The 23494-nt window shown below is 31.3% G+C and overlaps 1 protein-coding gene across 2 annotated transcripts in view; it reads right to left on the reverse strand.

Annotated features, from left to right (window-relative positions):
- The window catches only part of LOC129224179 (pre-mRNA-processing factor 40 homolog B-like), a 123616-nt gene that overhangs the window by 65402 nt on the left and 34720 nt on the right, over nucleotides 1-23494 (reverse strand). For both annotated transcript variants that reach the window (XM_054858596.1, XM_054858595.1), the window contains exons 5-13: nucleotides 16413-16451; nucleotides 8055-8165; nucleotides 6793-6913; nucleotides 5323-5353; nucleotides 4959-5189; nucleotides 4463-4559; nucleotides 2699-2836; nucleotides 1428-1519; nucleotides 802-910 (exon numbers count right to left, since the gene is read on the reverse strand). In XM_054858596.1, the coding sequence (XP_054714571.1) occupies nucleotides 802-910; nucleotides 1428-1519; nucleotides 2699-2836; nucleotides 4463-4559; nucleotides 4959-5189; nucleotides 5323-5353; nucleotides 6793-6913; nucleotides 8055-8165; nucleotides 16413-16451 (969 nt within the window). The remainder of the gene's footprint in view (nucleotides 1-801; nucleotides 911-1427; nucleotides 1520-2698; nucleotides 2837-4462; nucleotides 4560-4958; nucleotides 5190-5322; nucleotides 5354-6792; nucleotides 6914-8054; nucleotides 8166-16412; nucleotides 16452-23494) is intronic.

The following is a 23494-nucleotide window of genomic DNA, read 5'->3' on the forward strand; positions in this document are numbered from 1 at the left end:
ATCATTATGCAATCTTTCTGCTATTTTTATTCATTGATGTTCTACAAATTTGTGCTTTTAAAGCCAAATTTAACTTCTATAGATTGATTTTAGTACTTTGCCTCATCAAAAAATAAATTCATATTTAATAACAGTAGATATCCAATTAGTTAAATTGAAAACTCATTTATAAAAACTATTAAGTATTTTTAGCTAATACCGATAATACTGGTATTCCACCCCACCGGTATTACGAAATTGCAAAATAGCTCCAAATACCGGTATTCAGTATTCCGAAATTGCAACCACTAGTAATAAGTAACTGTTTCTAATAAGAAAAGAAATACCATGCCGCTTGATGAAGCGCAATCATTGTGAAGCAATCACTGATATATGGGGCTTTAGGAGACACAGTTCATAGATAACAAATGTGTAGTGTACATAATAGCCTCACACAAGCAGTCTTGCTTAAGTTTTTGTAATATATCATTCCATATCTGTTTTTCACTAACAATGAATGAGAAATTATAATCTGATATTAGTTGTGAAAACCAAACAAACATAAATTTTCAATTTAAGTGTACAAAACTAAAATATAAATTAATTTACAGCAAGGTATCTAATAACTCAGAAAATGGAAAAACGGACTCGTTTTAAAAAGATGAAAATATTAAGGTAAAGTATGTCTAATGAATGAAATGAAGTTTTAAAAATCTGATTGGAGTTTCCCTCAACCAGGAAATATGTACCAACTATTAAAATTAAGTTTGCATAGGTACAGATCAACTCAGTAATAAAAGAAAAAAAATAAGAAATCAGTACCTTTTCTCTCTTGGCAACAAAAAATACAACATCTTCATATAATTCTTTTCGCTCTCTATCCGGAACAGCTCTCCAGACTTCAAGATCGCCAAATATTTCCAGAGCTTTTCTAAGAAAGAATATAAAATCAATTTATTTTATTTACTTATTTATTTACGTTTCAAATGTGAAGGCCACACAGCTTGGATATGAGACTCAAGGAGAAGGAAATTCTACCTAGTTTCCTATACCTATGGCACATCTGTCAAAATTATAAGATGACACTTTGGGAGACTTTGGTGCAAAAGTTAGTGATTTTTTGCAACTCCATTCCACAACCAAAGCTTGTATAAGGGTTTATTTAATTAAGACTAATATTACATATACTTACATATCAGGGTTTAAGAAAAATTCTTTGTTATAAGTTGTTTATAACAAATTTTTAATTTAAAAACAAGAGGGGTTGAAATTACTACAGTACAGTAGTAACTATATACAATTTTTTTAGATAGAGGCAAAATATATATCACACATAGCTGAGCATGTAAAAGAATTATTGATTTCAGTGTAACTAATGGGGAAAATAATGCAAAAATGAATTTCTGAATAAATTCTCATTTAATATACACAATTGCCACCAAACATACCTGTAGCGTATTGATGAATGCATTTTATCACAGTTTTGTAAAAATACTTCTAGTTCTTCCTTGGCTTTCTTAGCCTTAAGTCGTTGTTCCTCCTACAAAATCAAAAAAAAAAAAAGATTTAAAGAATAAATAATATGCAGTTCACCAATGCAAACTTTAAACAACTGAAAGGGGACCCATCATTCAAGGCCTAAAACTGATAATTTCAGTTGCACACATCATTAAAAATAAGAAATAAATGTTTTTGCGGAAATTTCAGACTGTTTGAGAACATATCACATTAAAAGAAAAAAAAACTTGTATCAGGAGTTTTTGTCTCTTAAGAGATATGAATTGCAGGATGTAACTTAAAAAAACAAACATGATCATCACATTACTCTACTACTTTGCAATTTAAGATCTCTCCTTGACCAGACTGCATAATTAATAATAAATGATTCATTTTATCCACAAAAGTAGTGCAGATTTACTCGAGAGAGGATAAAAAAATGAACTGTACTGATTAATAAAACTATTGAAAACAAAATACTGAAACTAAACCTTAATTTATTCGTCAATAAATTTTTAAGTCATTATGACAACTTTCAGATGGTATTCAACAGTTACAAAGGTATAAACTTAATGCTGTAGCCTTTTATTTAACTGCAGTTTTTAAATGTAACAAAGAGGACAATATAATACCGAAAGCAAGACAAACTCAAGTCTGTCAAACCTTATAAGGACAATAATGCCAAGTATTTGCTTCCACAATGTTAATTCCAGTTTCAACACTTCGCATATTACCTACATAAGCTGTTTTTTAAATGCAAATACATTTAGGATTCTTTCAAATGTAAAATGAGTCACAAATTGTTAAATGTTTTACCTTCATATAATTTTTGGTTACTTTAAATAATGATAGGAAACAATTTACTTCTACTGGATTTCTAGGGGGGAAAAATCATTTTTCTGTACTGTGGTGCAAAATTAAAATAAGGGTTCAACATACAAATAAATAATCAGTGGTGGCAATTCGGGGGGCAGGGGGGGGCAACCCCCAGTTCTCCCACAGGAGCGAGTTCACGTTTCCAACTAGACTAACACGCCCTCTTGTTGACCCAGTTTATGAAACTTTTGTACATTATGTATTTTTTATGTTTTGTACCATTAATTTTTTACCGTTCTATCAAAAAAAATATTAAGGTTCAAAATGGAGTCTTTCTGATACAGTCTGTATCTAAATCCAAATAAAAATAAAATTAGTCCAAAAAGTTATTGATTCATTAGCTCACCTTCTCTTCTTTTCCTTTTTGTGTCTTGTAAGCATTAAATGCTTGCTTCTTTTCATTTAGTTTTTTTAGTGTACCATAGCGAGGATCATTAACAATTAACTTCAAGGCCTGCTCCCATGTTGCATTGCTTGGGACGTTCTAAACCAGAAAGAGAATCAAATCTATTTAGCATACATTCAAAGAATTAAATGGGAAAACATATCTTTATTAATAGAGGCCATTTACAGTTGGAAAGATATGTTTCAAATTTGATAGGAAAAAAAAACATTATAAAATAAACTTAGAAATAGAACTTAAGTTGATGGAATTTATAGCATACATATTAGTCAAAATATACACTGCAAAATTAGTTGTACACTGAGGCAAAGTATAAAAACTTTTTTTCTAATTTTAATTTTGTCCTAGTTTCATGTGCAAATCTACAGGGAAAACAAAAAATATCTTCCACCTCCATAATAAAGGTGAATTTTGGGGTTTTCTGGGTCAAATCAACCAAAAAATACTTTTTCTCCTCTATACCATTTCTGATTCACATCATTATTAGAAATCATGCTCTTTGACATCTTAAATTATGTAACTCTACAAAGAAAGAAATTACTTCACTAAAACTTGAAGGACCCTATTGATTGCCATAGCAACTGGGGTATTTAAAATATCTCCTTCAAGTGTGGACTAGGTTACGTAAGACAGACTAAACGTTGTCTCAAGCACTGTCTGAAAGAGCACGAAAATTATGTTAAACATAAAGAACTTGCTTGTTCTTCCATCGCTCAGCATTGTTGGACTTCTGGTCACTGTTTTTATTTTTATCTGCAAAGATTATTTGTAAATGTTCTTCGGTTTATGACCTTGATTTCTGGGAAGCTTACTAATTTGGAAAAATTCTCATTCTCTTGTCAATGATTTTTCCAGCACTCCAATTTTTCATGATATTTGGAAGCAATTTCTATAATTGCCTGTCTGGTTTCTTCGTTGTCTCTCACTCTTTTTGTCTCCTGGCTTCTGATTGGTTGTCTCTCCCCCTTCCTCTGAGCCCAAGGTTGACATGCTGTTTGTTCACTGATTGGTTGTTTGTTGTCTTGTGTACTGAATTCCTATTGGTTGGCCCTGTTTGGTATAAATGCCGTGTCTGCCTGGTTGTTGTCAGTTCTCTCGTGGCTTTCGGTTGTGTTGGTGAGCTTTTTGCACTGATGAAGAGGCTCTATCGTAGCCTCAAAATAGCTATATGCTGTATTTTCTTCAAAATTTGTGCTTTATTTACGTTGGTTTTTCACTTTAATCACTGTAAGAGTTAGTTTCATCACATGAAAATATTATAGAAACAAATAAAAATTTAATGTTTTGTTTAAATAGGCAATTATTGAAATTTTGTTTTCCTTTATGAAAATTATATACTACAAAGCAATAACCAATTCAAAATAAAATGTTTAAAATCTACGACTTCCTTATTTTCTTTTTGCTCTTTTTAGTACAAAACAAGTACTTGGTTGCCAAACAGTTGATCAATGATCATGTAACACTGAATATTTCACCAAATAATCTTATCAATATTATGCTAAGTCGAATGTTCAAACAAATACAGTTAAGTAGTCATTCATTACATAACTATCTTTTTTAATGATGAGTATTTTTGATTAATACATAATTATGAGTAATTACAAATATTTTAGCAACTATGAACCTTTTTCATTACACTACATCTTAAATGTCTCTTTAGTGAATGCATAAATAAAGCATTTTTGAGAGAGGAACTCAAAAGAATACCTTTTCTTTCAACAAATCTTTGAAAGCTTCAATTGTTTCTTTTTTGTCCTTGAATGCAACAGGCTTTGAAGCATCTACTTCATCATCAACATCAGTTCTGAAAAGGAAAAATATTACAGCTATTGAAAATACAAAACATAGACACTATTTCAAGTTATAAACTAGCCACTCAAGGGGAGAAGAGAGAACACCACCTCGAGGACATCCAGCATTAAAGGCAGTTCACTTATCAGCCGTCCGTCGCGTCCATCCTGTTTTTTGACGTGACAAACTGCCGACAAAATCAGAGTAGAATTCACATACAATCCTTGTACATCGATCACGTGACTGAAATCATCCACCAGAGAGAAGAGCGCGCTGCTTGGCGGAAACCAAAGAATTGCTGTACTATTTTTCACGGCTTTTAGATATCAAGATTCTTCTGATTCAAACGGTCCCGTCCAAGATGGCAATCCTACAACAATTAAGTCATTACAAGAACTACAATTACACTAACCTGTCATCTCCTTCACCTTGATCAGAAGGTGTACCCACAGCTTCATTCGCTGCAGAGCCACCAGTTGATGCAGGAGGGCCAGCCATGGAAGGAAGTTGAATGTTGGCGACATTCTGGCTTTCAGCAAGAGGTGATGCAATAGCAGGAGAACCAGAAGAATTAGCTTGTGCATTAACATTTGGAGAAGAAGTAGTAGTTGAAGTAGTAGAAGGTGATGCAGATTTAACAGGACTGAAAAAATTATAATACACAAAATCAAGTATATCTAAAAAAACAATAGGTAGTATTATTTTTTATTTTTTTTCAAAATGTATTTTTAAATAAATGAACAACAGAGTTTGTAAAAACAAAAAATATACATTACCTTTCATTTTCATCTTTTGAAGAAACAAGACCTGACGAGAAAAAAAAAGTTTAAAGGTTAAAACTATTTTTCACGAAAATACTACGTACCTATAGCTGGGGCAAACCTAACGTGGCCACATGGTAATTATGTGATAGGATATGATTAGTCTTAATACTGCAATCAGGTTAGATTTGCCACAACTATAGTATTCAAGCTTATTATGGATTAAAATAACAAAAATTTGAGGGACATGACAGAGGGGAGATAAAACACTGCCACATAACATCAAAGATATTTAGTTTTTAGTTCTGATTCCCAACGCTCTCTTTTATCTAAACTACTCTTTTATCTAAACTAAACCTGCCATAGAAATTAAAGTTATGTTTTGGCAATTAAAAACAAAACATCAAAAATAAATACTTATTTGGTATAGATGAAAAATATAACAATAAACACACACATGAAGGCCTCTATGCAATTTTTTTTTAATAATTTATTCGATTATTTATTTATGGAGCTTTCTTCATCGTACATGCACTTGTTCTTTATTGATCTTAAATTCTGTTGGTATACAGAGCATTTTTACTGTACTGTATATATTTTTACTGCTTGTAGAAAGTATTATTCTTCAATACAGCCAAGTTTTTGAGGAACAACAAATTTTCCCTTATTGGTCCCTCATTTTAGCCTTTTTGTGGTTTATCCATGATTTTTATTATCCACAGCACTTGTGCTACTCCATTCCTAGTATAATCGGGAGTTTATTGTAATAAAGAGAGTATCAACTGTCTAAAAAAGTAATAACATAGTGACTATTAAATGCAAAATAATTTATGAAAAAGCAGCATAGTTAAGATAAATTTAGACAAGACTGAATTAACTTTTTAAAAATGAGTAATACAGCTGAAGAGGGTCAAAGAATACCTTTTCATCATGGAATCAGGCATACCAAGGTTTCATTTCAATTTCTTTCTACGATATCAATAGTAAATTTTGCATATTTTAAAAATCTAAATTTGATTTGTTATCACAAGCTTACTGGAATTTGGAAGTAATTCCAGATTGCTTGATTTTCGAAATATTTCTAATTTGATTTGGAAGTATACTGTTGATTAGTTCTCAAAACAAAAATACATCCTTTGAACTGTAGCCTTAAATATATTTTTTAAAGGGGCTTAAAAAAAGATGAATAAACTGAAAATACATTCAACGGAAATTATTATCACGCTGGAGGAAAAATGATCTCCAATGTGAAATCCAATGTGAAGTATCTGACTTTTTCAAACTAAACTACAATTTTCACCAATTTTGTTTTTATTTTTTATGTTTGATGTATTTTAATCCATTGTGACTAATAAAAAACATTACAGGACTGTAATTCAATGTTTGGACTTTCCTCGACCCTATAAATGAAAATTTAAAAACCATACATAAATTAGAATGAAGTGAAAGATAAATAGAACAATAAAGAAAAAGAACAAAAAATACTTTTCAATTCTTCAAGCTCTTTTGGAATGGTCCACCTAGATTCCTTCGTTTGAATATTATGGTAATAAGTTCTTCCTGTTTCTGACTTGTACTCTTTCCATGGGCAAGCAGATAGTAAAAGCTAAATATAAGAGATACAAAACTCTTTGAATTGATGAACATGTAGATGAGTACAATTTGCGCAAAAACCAGTTGAAAGAGACTACAAAATAAATAAATAAATAAATGAGCATGCATGTTTCTATTTACAAGGATTCAGGGCTAGCAAAGAAAGTTGATCTGGATGTCTTATTTAATCAGAACTTAAAGTTTAATTAGCAGCGCAGCATAGCAAAAAAACCAAGCCTACAGAATGCTTGATTTTTCTCAAAAGATCTATTTTGCACAAATTTACATAAGTACCTCATTTGGAGTATACTGCTTGATTTTGGTCTCCTAATCTTAAAAAAATTTATTAGCTTATTGGAAAGAACTCTAGGAGGACAATTAGGAGAGTAAAAAGGCTTTCTATATAATGTAGATTTTATTATTCCAGGTTTTAAAAGCTCCATCAAATAATTAAATTTGCATATCTAAAGCTTTAATTTGCCATCTTGTGGCGATTTAAGAAATTAGCCAAAAAGTAAAACATTCAATTCCACTTTTATGGTAAAACCTAGGCTTCAGAAATCTGTGATGTTAAAGAAATTTCAAAAAAATAAATATAAAAAGCCCATACACACGACGAAAAATTACTGTCATTAACTAAGCTAAAAAGCAGATTTTAAGTTACTAGGTTTAATTGCTCCAACTTTGTTGAAGAACTGCCATAGAACTCAGTACGTGTTAGACCTAAACTCTTTAGTCCTACAGAAACCTCATTTTGTCCGAACTTGGCTCATTTTTCACATTTATGTTTTATTGGGATCAGTGCTACCTGAACCAATAAAAAGTTCAGAACTTAATTGTTTTTAGCTACCAAATAGCTGAAATTTAAATCATCAGCACAGAAATAGTTAGCTCAGTAATACATTAAATGATACAAATCTGAAAATTCACTGTTATTGCTTTCTCTTTTGTTTATAACTTTAACAATACAATACAAGTTGAGAATAAGTGACAGATTTATCTATGCACATTATATAAAATTTCCTTCATATCATCATGAACTTCACCAAGCGGTTGATTTCATAATTTAAACAAGTAGAATAATAAATAATAATAATAATTGAAATTAGTATGTAAGCAATAAAGAACAAAATTAAAAAAAAAAAAATACTTACTTCTGATTGAGATTTTAATTCATCTGGCTTTTCCCAACTAGACTGCTTTGTAACATGATTATAAAAATATGTTCTACCATCAGGAGCTTTATGCTCAGTCCAATTACTTTTCTAAAAGGAAAAATAAATATATTATTTACTTCATGCTGTTACGTTTAAATGCTCATTTCGGAGTATTTTTTTTGCTTCCATTTATTAAATCATATTTCAAATCAGACAGACAGTGTACAAAATAATTTCAATGCATAAAATATTTAATGAACAAAATTTTTTTAGTAGTAAGTTCCAAAATATAACAGCAAAAATTACATAAATCATTTATGAGAGTTCATAAAATTTTGACCCCAGGTCCACATTTTCCCCCGAGAGCACGAGAGGTTTTTTATGGCCGAGAGATTGGCGAGGGGAGCCCTGAACGAGAGAGGCGTACACACTCTCAGGCGAGTGTTTTGCTCGAAGAAGCCAGTGACGTCACAAGTATTCCCGCACTTTTCAACTGTCAATGTCAATGTCGCTTTGTTTGTTTACAAAATGGACCATGAAGTAGTTGCAGCTTTTGCCCGATGTGTGTGCATATTTACTATATTAAGAAGGCAAGAAAGAGATGGAAGAAATTTTTGAACATTGGTAAATTTCTAAACGTAAAAATGTAATTAAACAGAAAATGAAAACATGAGAGTAGAACAGTGGCACACTCAGGAGTTTTTCCTGGTAGGGGTTAGAATTTTTCGGATACGTGAAGAGGGGCAAAATCAGCATTTTTTCAACCTCTTCAGATACATGTATTTTTTTTTTTTTTTCCAGTTTTGAATTAGTTAAGTTTTATACAGTTTTTATTTTAATTATAAACTGACTTAATAAAATTTCATGGAAGATTAAATTTTTTCGCTTTTGTTCTCAATGCTATCTTCCTATCTATCAAAACACAAAATCAGTTTGAATTTCGAAATCATGAAAGATACACAGTGATCTAACGGAGTTGTTTCCATCTGTGAAAAGTACTATATTTAGTCACTCAGGTTGATAGAATGAGCAAAAAAAAAATAACATGGAGCGAGGAAAATCTTTAATTTTCAAAACATTTAACCTTTAATTAATTTTCTTAAGTGTCCGATTTTTCAAACAAGACATGGTCTTTATCAGATGCGGTCTAACGACACAAATGATGTACTTTGGCGCTACTCCAATGGAGGACATTGAATGTTTATGCTAGCTGTCTACCGCGTTTTCACCCTATGATAGTACACTAGCCAATTAGGTATTGAGCTCTATGCTTGCTATCAGCCATATCGTTTCCACCACATATGACTAAAGAAGAGAATAAAATATTGTGCTCTCTGCTAATGGCATTAGTGAATGGTATTTAATCATTTGTGATGTCATGTACAGAAGCATAAAAAATGAATGCGCACCGAGTAAAATAATTTTTGTAAGGTATTAAACTTTTTCAAATTATTTAAAAACTGGAAGCACTGTTTTTAAACATGCTCTTTTAGAAAAAATACTTATAAAATTTCAGAAATAATCCAATTTTTCTCAAATTAAGAAAAAACATTGAATAAAAAAATATGTAACAAATATTATTTTTAAAAAAAGAAAAGAAAAAGAAGATGACTCCTCTGTAAAAAAAAATTATTTTGGGAAAAGATTTTTACAGCAGCTGTATTTTAAGAAGAGTTATTATGAGGTCTGGTCAAGAGGGTTATGGCCATTTATGAATTGCTTCTGATCTCTTGGGGGGGGGGGGGCTTAAGGCCCTTAGCTCCCTCCTTGGGTGCGCCAATATAGTAGAACAAATTGTTTAGTCTCCATCCTTCAGTAACAAAAAATACTTTTTAAACAATCTTGAAGCAAGTTGATGATGTATTCAGCGTGCATACCAGGGATGCGCATTCGGAAGGAAAGTAGCAGACTTCCACTACTGGATTTTGAAGCGTCCGACTCCAAAATTATTTATTTATGTTTTAATTTCCCCACTCATGGGAAGGGGAAAAATGAACAAGATTAAGTTGATGCTCTTTAATGTTCAACAAATAGCAGGGCTCCCAACACATTTAAGCTTCAGAAAAGGCTAAAAGTGGACCATTTTCAATCAAAAAGGGGACTAAAGAGGACCAGTTAGGATCAAAAAGAGGACCTTGGGAGGACCACTCATAGTTAAACCCGTGAAGCACCAAAAGGCAAATTAGTTGCCAGCTGCTAAATTTGTGAAGATGATTCGTTAATTAACTATAATAACGAGAAATACAATTCTTTTATCATCAGTGAAACTGATTTTCTTTTTATCCATTGATAAAAAAAAAGGGGGGGGGGGGCACTTAGTTCAACACTTAAGGCAGCCTCTATAGAACTAAATAGGCATAATGATACATTTTGACGTCTCACTGAAGGATAGGTGAAGTTGCACTTCATCTTTATTTAGTTTAAAACTGTTTTTATGTTTTTCTGTCTTTTAATGCTTCTTAATATAGCGTTATCATACACCAAACGAAAAAAAAAAAACTTTATTCTCTTGTTGTTTTCCCCAGTCTCTAATTTTGTTCCCATCTTCACCAGTTTCATCTAACTATTTGCTGAGAAATTTGCACTTCCTCATGATACACTGAAACCTAAAAAATATTGTTTTGATTTTCAACAAAGCTACAACTGAGTTTATAATAAAATGATTTTATATTTGAATTTTAAATTTAATCTCTTTATCACACGGTTCATATCCTTTAGGGAGAAAAAAAAATTTAAGCACTTTTCAAGTGTAAAAAAAATGTTTTTCAAGGTACTACCCTAAATTCGCACTATAAATATTACATGCAGATTTCATTTAATGCTAACATACAAATAAAAGAAAGTAATATAAAAAGTATACGAAAACAAACTGCTTTTTCTACAAGAGACACTTTAATAAAAGATTTACTGTATTGAAAGTTCTCCTAAAAATGTCTGAAATGCTTAATCACAAAGAGAAGTAGATCAACTTAGATTTTAAAAAAACTCCATGATAGCAATACCATGAGTGCTTTGAACTTTTATGCGGGTGGGGGGGGGGGGGACTGATTCCCCTCTTTAGCAGGCATCATGACAATGAAAAACATGTACAAAAATTCACCTTTATAAAATTTTATATTTCAACTTTGTTTTAAATTCAAAAACTAAGTTTAAATGTTATGCATTCAATTGTTTACATTTAATATCCCCCCCACCTATAAGAAACAGTAATAACCGAAAATAAGCTAATAATAATTAAACTAAAGTTTGCAAGTTAAGGTTGCAAAACTAGAAATTTGAATTTAAAAAAGAATATTAATTTTTTAGTTATTTAAATAGAAATTAAAACGAGTTAATCTAATGCAGCATGTCAAAACAACTTCAAATTGCCAAAAATATAGAAATATTTATCAGATGCAAAACGATTGAAAGCTCAGATAAGCAAATTTTCACGAACCAAGTTCAATTTTGGCATACTTTCCATAAAATAAATTTATTTATTTTCTACTAAATTAAACACAAAACATGCTAATCTTAGGTAGCATTTGGGAGAATAACTTTCGATTGGGCAAAATATTTTAATATTTTCATGATGCAAAAAGATTGAAATTTCAAACACTAAAACCCATTTTCCGCGAAGTCCAAGTAAGTTCAATGTTGCCATGGTTTCCAAACTAATTCCTTCGTTAATTATTGAAATTAAACGAAAAATAAGCTAATCTAAAGTAGTATATGTTAAAATGACTTCCTGCTGTCAAAAACATCAAAATATTTACAAGATGCAAAAGGATTGAAACCTCAAACACCAAAGCATTTGTTCGCGATACTGCATATCGAACCTATGTTCAGAAAATTGCACTGATAAAATATTTTTAAAAGAATTACAAGCAATCTAAAGTATGCTTTAGATTGCTTGTAATGATTTTTGAAAGAATCAAGCAATAAAGAAACTTTATACTTTTTCAAGGCTTTAAAGCACTTGGAAAAAAAACTTTATATTTTTCAGGAACTTTTCAAGGTTTTCCAAGGGCGTAAAATTTACGAACATATGCACCTGTAAAAAAATTGCGCATATGCCACGAGATTACTTCCGAATTTATTTGCAAAAGAGGTGGTTCATAGCAGCGTTACTATTACAGTCAACGCACGACACAATAGTCTCAAGAGCTTGGTATCCAATGAAAACTTTGAGATGAATATTCGAGTTATCGAGATCCGAGATCGGAAAGTTCATTCGTTATTGCAAACGTGAGGCTGAAATTCCGAGAAATATCGGTAGCACCCTGCTCCGCGATTCGACGTCATAACTCTTCCCCCAAACCTCTTTTTTATTCATTTCCATGCTGCAGCGGTTGAAGGAGTAACGACCTCAATCTGAAGCAAAATAATACGGGAAAGTCAGGTTAAGGTGCCGCGGCCCCGTGTTTGGGTGTACACATTGGGGGTATCTCGGAACACAATGGAAACTTTTAAAATCTGATTTTTAAGTAAAAACAATATAAAAGCGGACTAATCGGACCAAAATGTTAAAAAGCGGTCTAAAGCGAACTTAACTTTAAAAAACGGACTTTGGCAGGAAAAGCGGACTATTTGGGAGCCCTGCAAATAGATGTTGATCAAATTGTGTACTTTCAATTTTCGAAAGCTGTATCTAGAGAGAACAAAAGCTTTTTTGCCAGGTCGAAAAACCTTTCTTGAGAAGGGGCGATCGACCCGGGTTCATACCCATCTGGAGGTTATAAATAGGAGCCGATGTAGGTAGCTATTACAGAAAGTTCGATTAACAATCAAGCCAGCTGGTTGCCAATGACAATTATTTTCTTATTAGTAGGCTTTTACACTATATATATGTAGTCGAACCAATTGGTAATCAGTTTTTAAATAAATGCAAGGAGAGTCTGAAAATTAAAGAAAAAAAAGAAGTCCGGAGTTGGAGTCGGCCTATTTTCTAACGACTCCCATACCCCAAAATCAGTCCGACTCTGACTCCACAGAGAGCAATATGTAAATAAGCTAAAAATCCTGTGAATTTAATGAGTACAGTCAAAAACATTTTTTTCAAGCAGTTGAACTGAATTAACTCATTTTAATAATGCTGTTTCAAGTGCAGGTGAATTGTTAAAAAAAATGGGAAAATTAAGCTAAAACCTGGGAATTGAGTTTTACAAATAATTATAAAGCCTGATTAAGAATTCTTAATATTTTTGGAGTTTTGCAACCTTAAATATTTTATATAAATGTACTAAAATAAAACAACACTAGCATTTCATAGTTAATTAAAAAATTAAATAAAAAGCAGAAAATAATAAGCAACTTGCAAATACGCTATTAAATATTACGAGCCATAACGAGCAGCGAAGAATGAAGAAATGAGCTATGCTTGCTAAAAACGAAAACAAAGCAAATTCCGCGCGCGAACGGATGGCGTCACCATCATGGTGCGGGATATTCCTTTGACTCGTGTCAAGTTCACCGCTAGAAAACGTAGAAGCCACGAGGCGAGAGAATTACGAGACCAGGCAAGCAGAGAGCTACCTCTACATTCTTGATCTTGAGGGGGTAAAACTGTTTGGAGGGTCAAAATACTGACTTTACTGACCAAAATTTATAAAATACTGACCGATACTGACCAAATACAGACTAAAATTTAAAAACTTAACCAACTGTGGCGTAACAAAAAAGAGTATCATGCTTAGTAAAATAGATACTAGCTTTATTTGTAATGTACAGCAACATACTGTAAAGCTTATTTGGTACAAATTTGAAATAAGTGAGTTCAATTTGTATATTTAGTGAATAATGAATATACAACTTTTTGAAACTAGGAAAATAAATTTAAAGATATTGCAACTGGTCAAAATATTACTAAATGATTGAGAACAGTATTTCATTCACTATTTCATTCTTTAAAAACTCACTGTAAAATAATTTCCAAAAAAATTTCTGATATCAGGAAATATAAAATGGAAAAAAAAGTATAACTTGTACACTTAACCCTGTGAATTTTTAGTTTGAAAAATATTTTAGTTAAACCTAGAGTACATTTAGAAGATTGTTTTAATTAGTAATCAGCAAATATCTTTGCATCTACAGAAACTAAGTTCACTTATACTGCAAGAACTTATGATGAAAGTTAAAAGCAGCAAATAAAGATAACAATTTTAACATAAAAAATTTTCTCATCTCAAAATTTTAAACAATGTAATTGTCATTACTGCACTGTGATATTATCTTCAATCTTACTCTCTACACTTAAAACCAAAATTGGAAAATTTTTCTAAGAGATTTTTTAATGATGATAAAATGCAGACTATTATGACAATGTAAAGCATAATTAATGGTTGTTTAAGTTTAAAAATAAAACATCCAGACAATGCTCCTTTAGAGTGAAAACAGATAATATATAGTCTAATAAAACTGCAAATAAATTGAACTAGTTTATATGCACAGAGGTTAGTATATGTCTTCTTGTGTGTACTTATCAAACACAATAATAAGACACACAATACATTTTAAAATGAAATTAAAAAATAAATTGAAATTTAAGTTTCTACTTTGTTAAAATATTTTAAAACTAACTGCGATTGACAGTGTTAAAATGAATGTGATTTTAACAACAACAGAACTGCTGCTTAGAATTCTACCATGAGTATAATTTTGCATATCCATGGAAACTTGGATAAGGATTCTGCTGAAGAAAAAAAACTTATTAAAACGATATTTTTCGACCCAGATTTGAACCCAAGCCCTTCCCCTTATTAGCAGCTGCTTTATCCAACCGAGCCAATGTGTCTTCACTCTAGGCTGTTAAGTAATGTGCAATAAAAATAGGAAAATGAACATTTTTTTTTTTTTTTTGGCAAAAAAAAAAGATAGCAATATTTAGACCTTGGATTCCTTTCTCGTCATTAGCAGACACGAAAAGCTTTAAAATGGGGAGTAAATCATGGAATTTGATAAAGGAATAAATAAGATCTTGTGTAGCGACAGAAAAACAGGCTAGTGGAATCATATATCAGATGTTCAATGATATTATCAGGGTATATTTGGGGACTCTTCCCAGCATATTATCAGAATCTAAGCCATAAATGCAAAATTTTAGACAGTCCTTGGTGATATTAGAGGTAGGAAAGGTTTGGGAACCTTCAGAATTTACTCAAAGTCCTAAAAATGGAATTTTAGGCGATGGTTAAGGATGGGGATTGCTTTTTTTTCAAGAGTTTGGGCAGGGGCACACTCCTAGATGTTTCTTGAAATCGAAGTCCTTATGGAATTCTAGACCATCTTTGATGGCGATTGGAGAAAACGTTGGGTTCAGAGACTTTTTCAAAGTCAAAGTTTTAAAATTGCTTTTCTGGGCTAGGTTTGATAGCATGAGTAAAAGGGATAGAGTTTGGGACCTCTCTCCCTCCTCTTTTTTTTGGGAGGGGGGGGGGCAATGTCTCTATCTTTTTTATTTGATTAAATTATTGATGAAAATGTTCTCAAAAACTTTCCATTAGTTTTTCTTTTCCAAAATTATTTAACTGCTTTGGTTTTTCCGTAATGAAATTTTCAATTTACAGCCTTATATATTTTTACTTGTTTGAAATACAAGCTTTTGCGATCCCCCCGCCCCTCAAAAAAAACATTCAAGATTTAGAATTGATATGGTTCTTTGCAACGATACCTTTCCACTTTCTTTTGTTTTAAATGTCATGCGTCCTGAATATCGCTGTAAAATTCTTACCTTTTTTTTTTCCTTTTTATATTTAAACACTTAAAATGACTACATGTGATATTTTTTAAATATCGCTTACTGTGTTTCAACTTTTTCTCTAATAACGTACTTTGGCAGTACCTATATTTTTCTCCACTTAACTGTGATTTCCATAATATTTTTATTAATTAAAAAAGGCAAAAAGAAAATAAAAGATAAAAATGTAATTATGTCAGTGGCTCCTATAAAGTTATGTTTATTCACCAATTCATTGCCCTCGGTTAGGTAAATCATAATGCAGAACTTTGAATATTCATAAATAATATTCAAAAACAGCATTTGCTTTCAAAATTTTGCCGAAAAATCCCTTTTTGAAACATTGATTCAATTTAATTTGTTCACTTATTATTTCTATTCCATTTTCTTCAGATCGCTAATGTTTCCTTTCTGTTTTTTTTAACCATGAAATTGGTGACTCAATTTCTGAAAAACTGGGGGGGGACACATTTCCTATTAAAAGCTCTGGAGCCCTCCACCCCCCTAAATTTTTGGTCATGCTATGATGCTTCTGCTTGCCTCTAAATATATAAAGATATCTTGCATGAAATTACTATTTGTTCAATCAAACATTAACAGTATATACAAATAATTTTACAGAAAAACAAAAGGAAACTAACTTTTTCAGCCATTTTTGTGGGTGATGATGTAACTTCAATCTACAATCAACATAAAAAGGAATTAGTGGAATATAAAAAATATAAAGAAAACAACAGATATGACAGAAACCAAATAAAGAATATCAGTGTTTAGGTTATACAAATAAGATGAGTATCAAATTCAAGTTTACATGGTGTAAATGAAAATTAGTGGTCGCCACTCGCCACATAACAATTAATGTAGTAAAAATGCTGATTAAAAAGTGTTTCACTGATCTCCAAATGCTGCCATACATTCTGCAATCTTAATTCATCTGTTGCAAGAAGCAGATTTTTTTTTTTTTTTTTTTGACTGTTACATTTTATTAGAAAATGAATAAATATATTTTAATTTTATTTTCGTTCATTATTTATTTAAAAAAACATAAACAAGACCTTGAAATTGTTAATAGATAAGCCTTCAAATGCTATAAAATTTAGCTTCAAATTGCAGTTTTTTTTTTTTTTTTTTTTTTTTTGTTATTATTATTATCATCATTGGCTTGAGCTCTATAATCCATCACTTAATATTTGAAAATATTAAAAACAAAAGCAAAGAATGAATTTAAAAAAAAATACATTTTGAAGAAGTTCAAAACAAAATTTTTGAACTTCATACAAGTAAATACTGCTTCATCACAAAAAAGAAAAATTCAGGGACAATCCTTTAATGAATAAATTAGTTAAGAAACGTTTTTTAAGAAATGGAGCTATTTGAGAGGATTAACAGCAGTTTAAATTCGTAAAAGTATAGTACTTGCTTCTTAATGCTTCGAATTTACTATGCTTAATTTTTCATATTTGGGTCATTTCACATCAAATTGCCATGTGTCGTCATGTCTCATATTTTGTCCATTATTCTTTTACGAATAGATATCTGTGAGACAAGTTCAAATCATTATTTTAATTTTTTAAACAAAAAAAACAGCTTTAGAGAAATTTTTCAAAAATTAGATTTTTGATCATTTTTTGGAGTTGCTTTTTTGATATGAATGTAGAAAAATTTCTTTAATTTCTCTATTTCTCAACCAATTACACAGAATAAGGTATCAATTTCAAGCTAATAATTTACTCTTTCAGTATAAATAACAGAAAATACTCGATTAATAGTAGAATGGCGCCACTTCTCATCTGAAGTCTGAAACTAATATCTGCATCTTTTTTTTTAATTTTTTTTTCCTTTTTTGTAGAATGATTTAATCATTGTCCTGCTATGCTGAATGCATTACACGGGTGTTGTTTGTTGTTTTGAAATACAGAAATAAAGTTTGTTTAGAAGAAAATTTACTTCAAACCCACGTTTTCTATAACTTTAAAGCCCTTTTGAGCATAAAAAAGTGCAAAAACTCTTCCAGAACACAGGTTAGTACTGGGATGTCAAAGAATAAAAATTGTTTTGTATCAATCGCAAACAAAGAGCTTAAAAATAGTTCACTTTGGAAAAGAATTGTGCAAAAACTTCCGCTTCAGACTTGACAAGAAAAAAACCTTTTGATAGAAAATATACTAAATATTAAGAAGAATAATAACAATGGTTTATTACGACACATTTATAATAGCCATATTTTGCATTTCTTTCGACATTAAAAGACAAAGCAAAAATTAATTACTATTGAAAAGAGTTCATAACGTGAACTTGTTTGGATTACGTAACACTAGGCTTGCCAGACATCACAGTTTGACCGGGACAGTCCCGGTTTTCAGACAAAATCTCGGTGTACTGGTCGGTTTACTTCATGTCCCAGAAAATGATAAATTTAATTATAGGTAACCAAAAAGTCTAAAAATAGTTAACTGTGAAGGAATATTTAGCGTAATTACTTTTGCATTTGTAACTTTGACGCGTACAATCGACATTGGATTAGCTTATAAAAATTTTTACAACAAGGTTAAAACCAAAAAAAAAAAACTTTCTGAAAAAGTTCTAGCCAACAAAAAGTACATGTGAATATCATGATCTAACTTTAATTAATTTCAACGGTTTCTTCTTTCTTAGGTGACTTACAAATATAACATGTTCCAAATAAAATGTTTAAATATACATATGCTTGTGTAATTTATTATTGGCAATAGTTTAGGTTCATAATTAGTAACCATATGGAATCGTCTTTTTAAACTATAAACTAAACCACTCTAAAAACCTATGCTTTTGAATTGCTGTGAAGCTGGAATGGGGGGGGAGAGGGGCTTTCCATTGTCCCGGTTAAACAGTTCAAATATCTGGCAAGCCTACTTAACACCCATCCACGCTTACATTATCAGATCTCGAAGTGGTTTTTTGAGGGGAAAAGTAGGAAATAAGGAATCAAAAATTAAAAAAATAGGAAAAAAATCACTTAAAAAAGTAGGAAAAAATAGGAAGAGATAGGACTACACTCACGTCAAGAGGAAACAAATTCAGCGTAAAATTTATTTCTAATTCAAAATAAACTAACAGTATTTTTGATTTAAAACTGTCCCAAAAATAAAACAACAGTACTTTTGAAGTATTAAAAAAATTTAATGAAAGACAGAGTTGCAAAAACAAAACGAAATAAGCTGAGAATCATCAGTATGAAAAAAAAAAAAAAAACTGGTGGAAACAAAGATATTAATTACAAAAATATGAAAATAAAATCCAAACAAAGAAACACATTTCAACAACACAGTAATAAAATTTTTAAGTGTGACAGAATAAAATGATAAAGAGCGTGATAGGAAAAAAAAACAATAATAATAATAATTTTAATAAAACTCATATTTTTGTGCAATAAAACCATTTTTGTTGAAGATTTGTTTTGTCAAAAACGAAAACATTCCTTCGAGAGCATCCATTTATCATTTCAAAATACTAACACTTTCAGCTCCTGTTGTCATAAACTATGATACAAAAAGCAAAGCAAATATTAAATTAGTTTTAGCTAAAAATAATCAGCAGCTGACATGAATTCTTACATAAACAGGAGCAAATGTTTGAAATTGAAAAAAAATAGAAAAACATTAATTTGAATTTTGACCTCTAGAATTCAAATTATGTTTTTCGCAATCATGAGTGTGTGTGTGTATGTAGGCATGTGTGTTTATGTGTGTGGGGGGATGTGTGTTTGTGTGTAGTGTGTTTGTGTGTAGGCATGTGTGTTTGTGTGCAGGTATGAGTGTGTGGATAGTTGGTGTATATGTGAGTTTTTGTGTTGTGGGGAATGTGTATGTGTGTGTAGGCATATGTGTTTGTGTCTGTGTGCAGGCATGAGTGTGTGGGTAGTTGTAGGTGTAGGTGTCTGTATGTACGCGTGTGTGTATGTATGTGTTTGAGTGTGTGTGTGGGTAGTTATGTGTAAGTATGTCTATGCAGTGGCGTAGCTACTGTGTTTCCCGCCCGGGGCGGTACCTCAATTTGCCGCCCTCTAGTTGTGAAATAGCAAAAACATAAAACTGGCAAAGGTTTTAAATCAAAAATAGAAATTTAATTGAAGAAAAATAAGACTTAATTACTTTTTATATACTTTCAAAAGAAATAAAAGGGGGGGGATAAGGGTCCACATTTGGATAAAAATTGATAAATTTAAGTCAAAAACTGCAATTTTAGTAAGGTTATTAGGAAGGGCTCGTTGGGCTTGCTCCCGATTTTTTTCAAAATTAGTCTCTTTTTGTGTTTTTATGTTGACGTTAGGGGATCGATGGGCAATGAAAGGAAATTCTACGAAATTTTAAAATGTAGCTTAGGCTACTTAAGAGAAGTCATGGAAATCGAGAATTGTCGGATACTCAATGTGAAAATTTAGAGCTCTGAAATATGCAATTTTAGGCTATCTTTGGCAATGCCAATTTCATGCTTATTTTAAGGCAGTTGTAGGCGTTAGAAGAGAGAGGGGCGCTGAAGTTTCCTACTGAAATGTTTTTAAAATTAAAATCAATTTTAAGGGAATCTTTGGTGGTTTGGTTGAAAGGGAAAGGTTCGGGTTCTTTCTTTGGAAATGTGTAATAAATTTGTGACATGTTTTGCATCCATCAGTTTCTGGCTTTGCGTGCATGTAGCGCATCAGCCATGTGTTTGATTCTGGATGTTTCTTATGATTCTTGCTTCTTATCCTCCCGTCTAACCCCTTTTAATAATTTGACCAAGAGTTTAGACTCACCCTGTATACATGTATATCATATGCTTGTATGCAAGTATTTACTCGAGTACGTACGCGTATATATGTGTCTCCCTGAGTATATAATTGTTCGTATATATACGAGCATATAAGCAGGAATATACATGTATAGTCGAATGTATATCTGTATAGATAAAAAATACTTGCAGGTACCCAAATACGTGTTTATTGGTGCATTTATGTGAATACGTATATACAAGTGCCTACACGAGTATATGCGTATACATACGCATATACTCATATATTTAACCCTGTTTATTATAAAAACAATACATATTAAGTGAAATTAATGTTTAATTTATATCTGCCTTATACTTAAAGATTTCGTGACTTTAGAAGAACAATATTCGTTAAGCCTAATATTATGACCACTTTACCCCATCTTACTTAAATTGTCTAACAAATTATTCAAAATAGATTCAGCTAACTGCTAATAAGTAAGAGTTCTTGAGACATGTAGGAAGCTTCCTGTGCAGTCAATTTGTTCATAATTCTAACAAACAAAATTTACCAAGGAAGTTAAAAAAAGTGCTTAGATTTTAAGAATTTTCATATTTACACAAAATATTTTTTTTTACCAAATGAAATTTTGCCAGTTGTAAAATTTTGTATTCGAAATATAGTTTATAAATGCACTACCATAAAATAAAATTTTCACATTTATTCGAACATTAATTTCCAAGCTATAGCCATTTATTTGAATTATGACCACTTTACCCCATTGACCACTTTCCCCCACCAGACCCTAGCACATCAAAACAGTCAAGTGAGAACAATAAGCAATCGTGATTGCTCAAAAAAAAGGAAAAAGAACTGAAAATGCAGAATTAAAATAAAGTTGTTGTTAAATATGGAACATAAAATTTATATTAAACTAAATAAATAACGAAATACGCAAACTAAAGGGTTTGTATTAAGTTATGTATTTTTAGCATTCAACATAAATTTTTGTTTCAGGCACATCATTTATGGGGGTCAGTGGGGTCTATTTCTCCTGTCCCTGGCTTTGGAAAATTAATGCTTAACTAGGGTATACGCCCAAAATGTCGCGGCCAAAATGTTGCCGGTCCAAAATGTCGCCGGTCCAAAATGTCGCCGGCCCAAAATTCGCTAGTTCAATTGGTACGAAAAATTTAAATGTACGTCGATGCTTTTCAGCATAAAAGTTGTGAAAGAATATTAATTGCCTTTCAAAGAAGTTCCTTCAAAAATTCCAAACGTTTTCTCCTGTCTTAATTCGTAAACATCAGATTAATTCCAGAAAATTAATAGTTTTCAGAAAAACATACGTTTTTCTGTATACTATTACGAACATAGACATGCGAAAGGCTGCTGCAACGGATTTCTCTTTCTCGTTTAATCTCATTAATAATAATACTCAAGATGTAACACAAAGGATCAAGATGTAACGCAAGGATTCAGACAAAAAAGTGGTATGGAAGTAAAACTAAACTGTTCTAAAGGCGAATGAAAGAATAGTGAGGCGCAATGTGAATATGGCAAGAGAATAGGCGGTTTGTATTTTTTGGCGTAATGAAGTAAAAACAAATAACTCCTTCACTCTAGCATATTATTACCTTAGCGACAAGTCAGTCATTTAGGGGATCAGGCGGAATGGCCCCCGACTTTGAATTTTTTTTTTTTTGTATATACAAGTGGAAGTACTTTTTATAGCAATCCTATGAAATTTGCATTTGTTATATGCCCGTTATCCTCCCTCTCCCCTTTCACTGGAAAAATTCGAAATCACAGGCCAAGGTGGAAATAAAGTAGAAAGGTATCTTAATGAAATTTAATTTTCTCATAGATTTTTTAACATCACCCTAAGAACTGTAAAAAAAAAAAAAAAAAAAAAAAAAAAAAAAAAAAAAAAAGAACTATGTTTTCAGTGAGATATACGTTGGTTAAAGTAAGATCAAAACTGTTGTGAGACTTTTTCTGGAAATGAAACTGAATAAGTTTAACAAAACTGCTCCAGACCTTCCTCTGAGAGGACATTTGTATGTCCTTTGCGACCGGGATTTTGGGACAGCAAAACAAATGTTTAACAGAGATGACAGATTATTGCCGTGGAAACTCTGTCTTATGAGTAAAATTCTGAAATTACGTCGAAATGTTCACCGTCAATTCTTTTGAAATCAATGAAACCCGTAACTGCTAAAACAGGTGTTTTTCACTCAGATTTTTGAAAAACGACTCTATGCGATGACAAATATTTTCAATTCTCAACATTCATGAAATTTATATATTCGATAGAACATCAAGGGGGACAATTTCAGAACAGCTATTTTATTAGAGGTTTTCAAGAGGATACTTTCATGCTTGCGAAGTAGCGCTTGTCAGCTGAATCACATTTTCCAATTTTAATTAGAAAAGAAAAAATTTCATAATGTAGGGTGAAATAACTGATATCAATGAGATTATTCAGATCAATTTTGACCTAGACTTATTTTTAAAATGAGTTTCAAAAAGTAATAGTTCTAGCTCAATATAGTTTGGTAATTCAGAAAGAAAAGAATACTGATAATAATAATAATAAACAAATAAGTTTTTCCCTCTCAGAAAAAATTGCTGTTTTAATAATTGAATTTTTACTATGCAAATTGTATAAGAATGCAAACTCAGTTTTTATTTAACACCCACGCTAGTTAAAGTGCTACAAAAATGAGAGGAATACACGGCTAATTTAGATTTTATTGATATCTTGCTCAATCTCTCATTTTTGAATTCAGTATATTTTTCATTGTTTATTTAATTACACTGACTCACGTAAACGATTACGAAACTCAACTTAGAACGAAAATAAGGCTTGTTTTCGTTTAATTTCACTTGCATACTACATTTTTGTATGAATCCTCGCATTACTTCTTGAGATATAGCAGTCACATAAAAAGATAAAAAATATTCGGTGATCCATCCTTTTGGGATGAC

The sequence above is a fragment of the Uloborus diversus genome, chromosome 6 (assembly GCF_026930045.1).
Source record: "Uloborus diversus isolate 005 chromosome 6, Udiv.v.3.1, whole genome shotgun sequence".
In the NCBI taxonomy this organism is placed as follows: Eukaryota; Metazoa; Arthropoda; class Arachnida; order Araneae; family Uloboridae; genus Uloborus; species Uloborus diversus.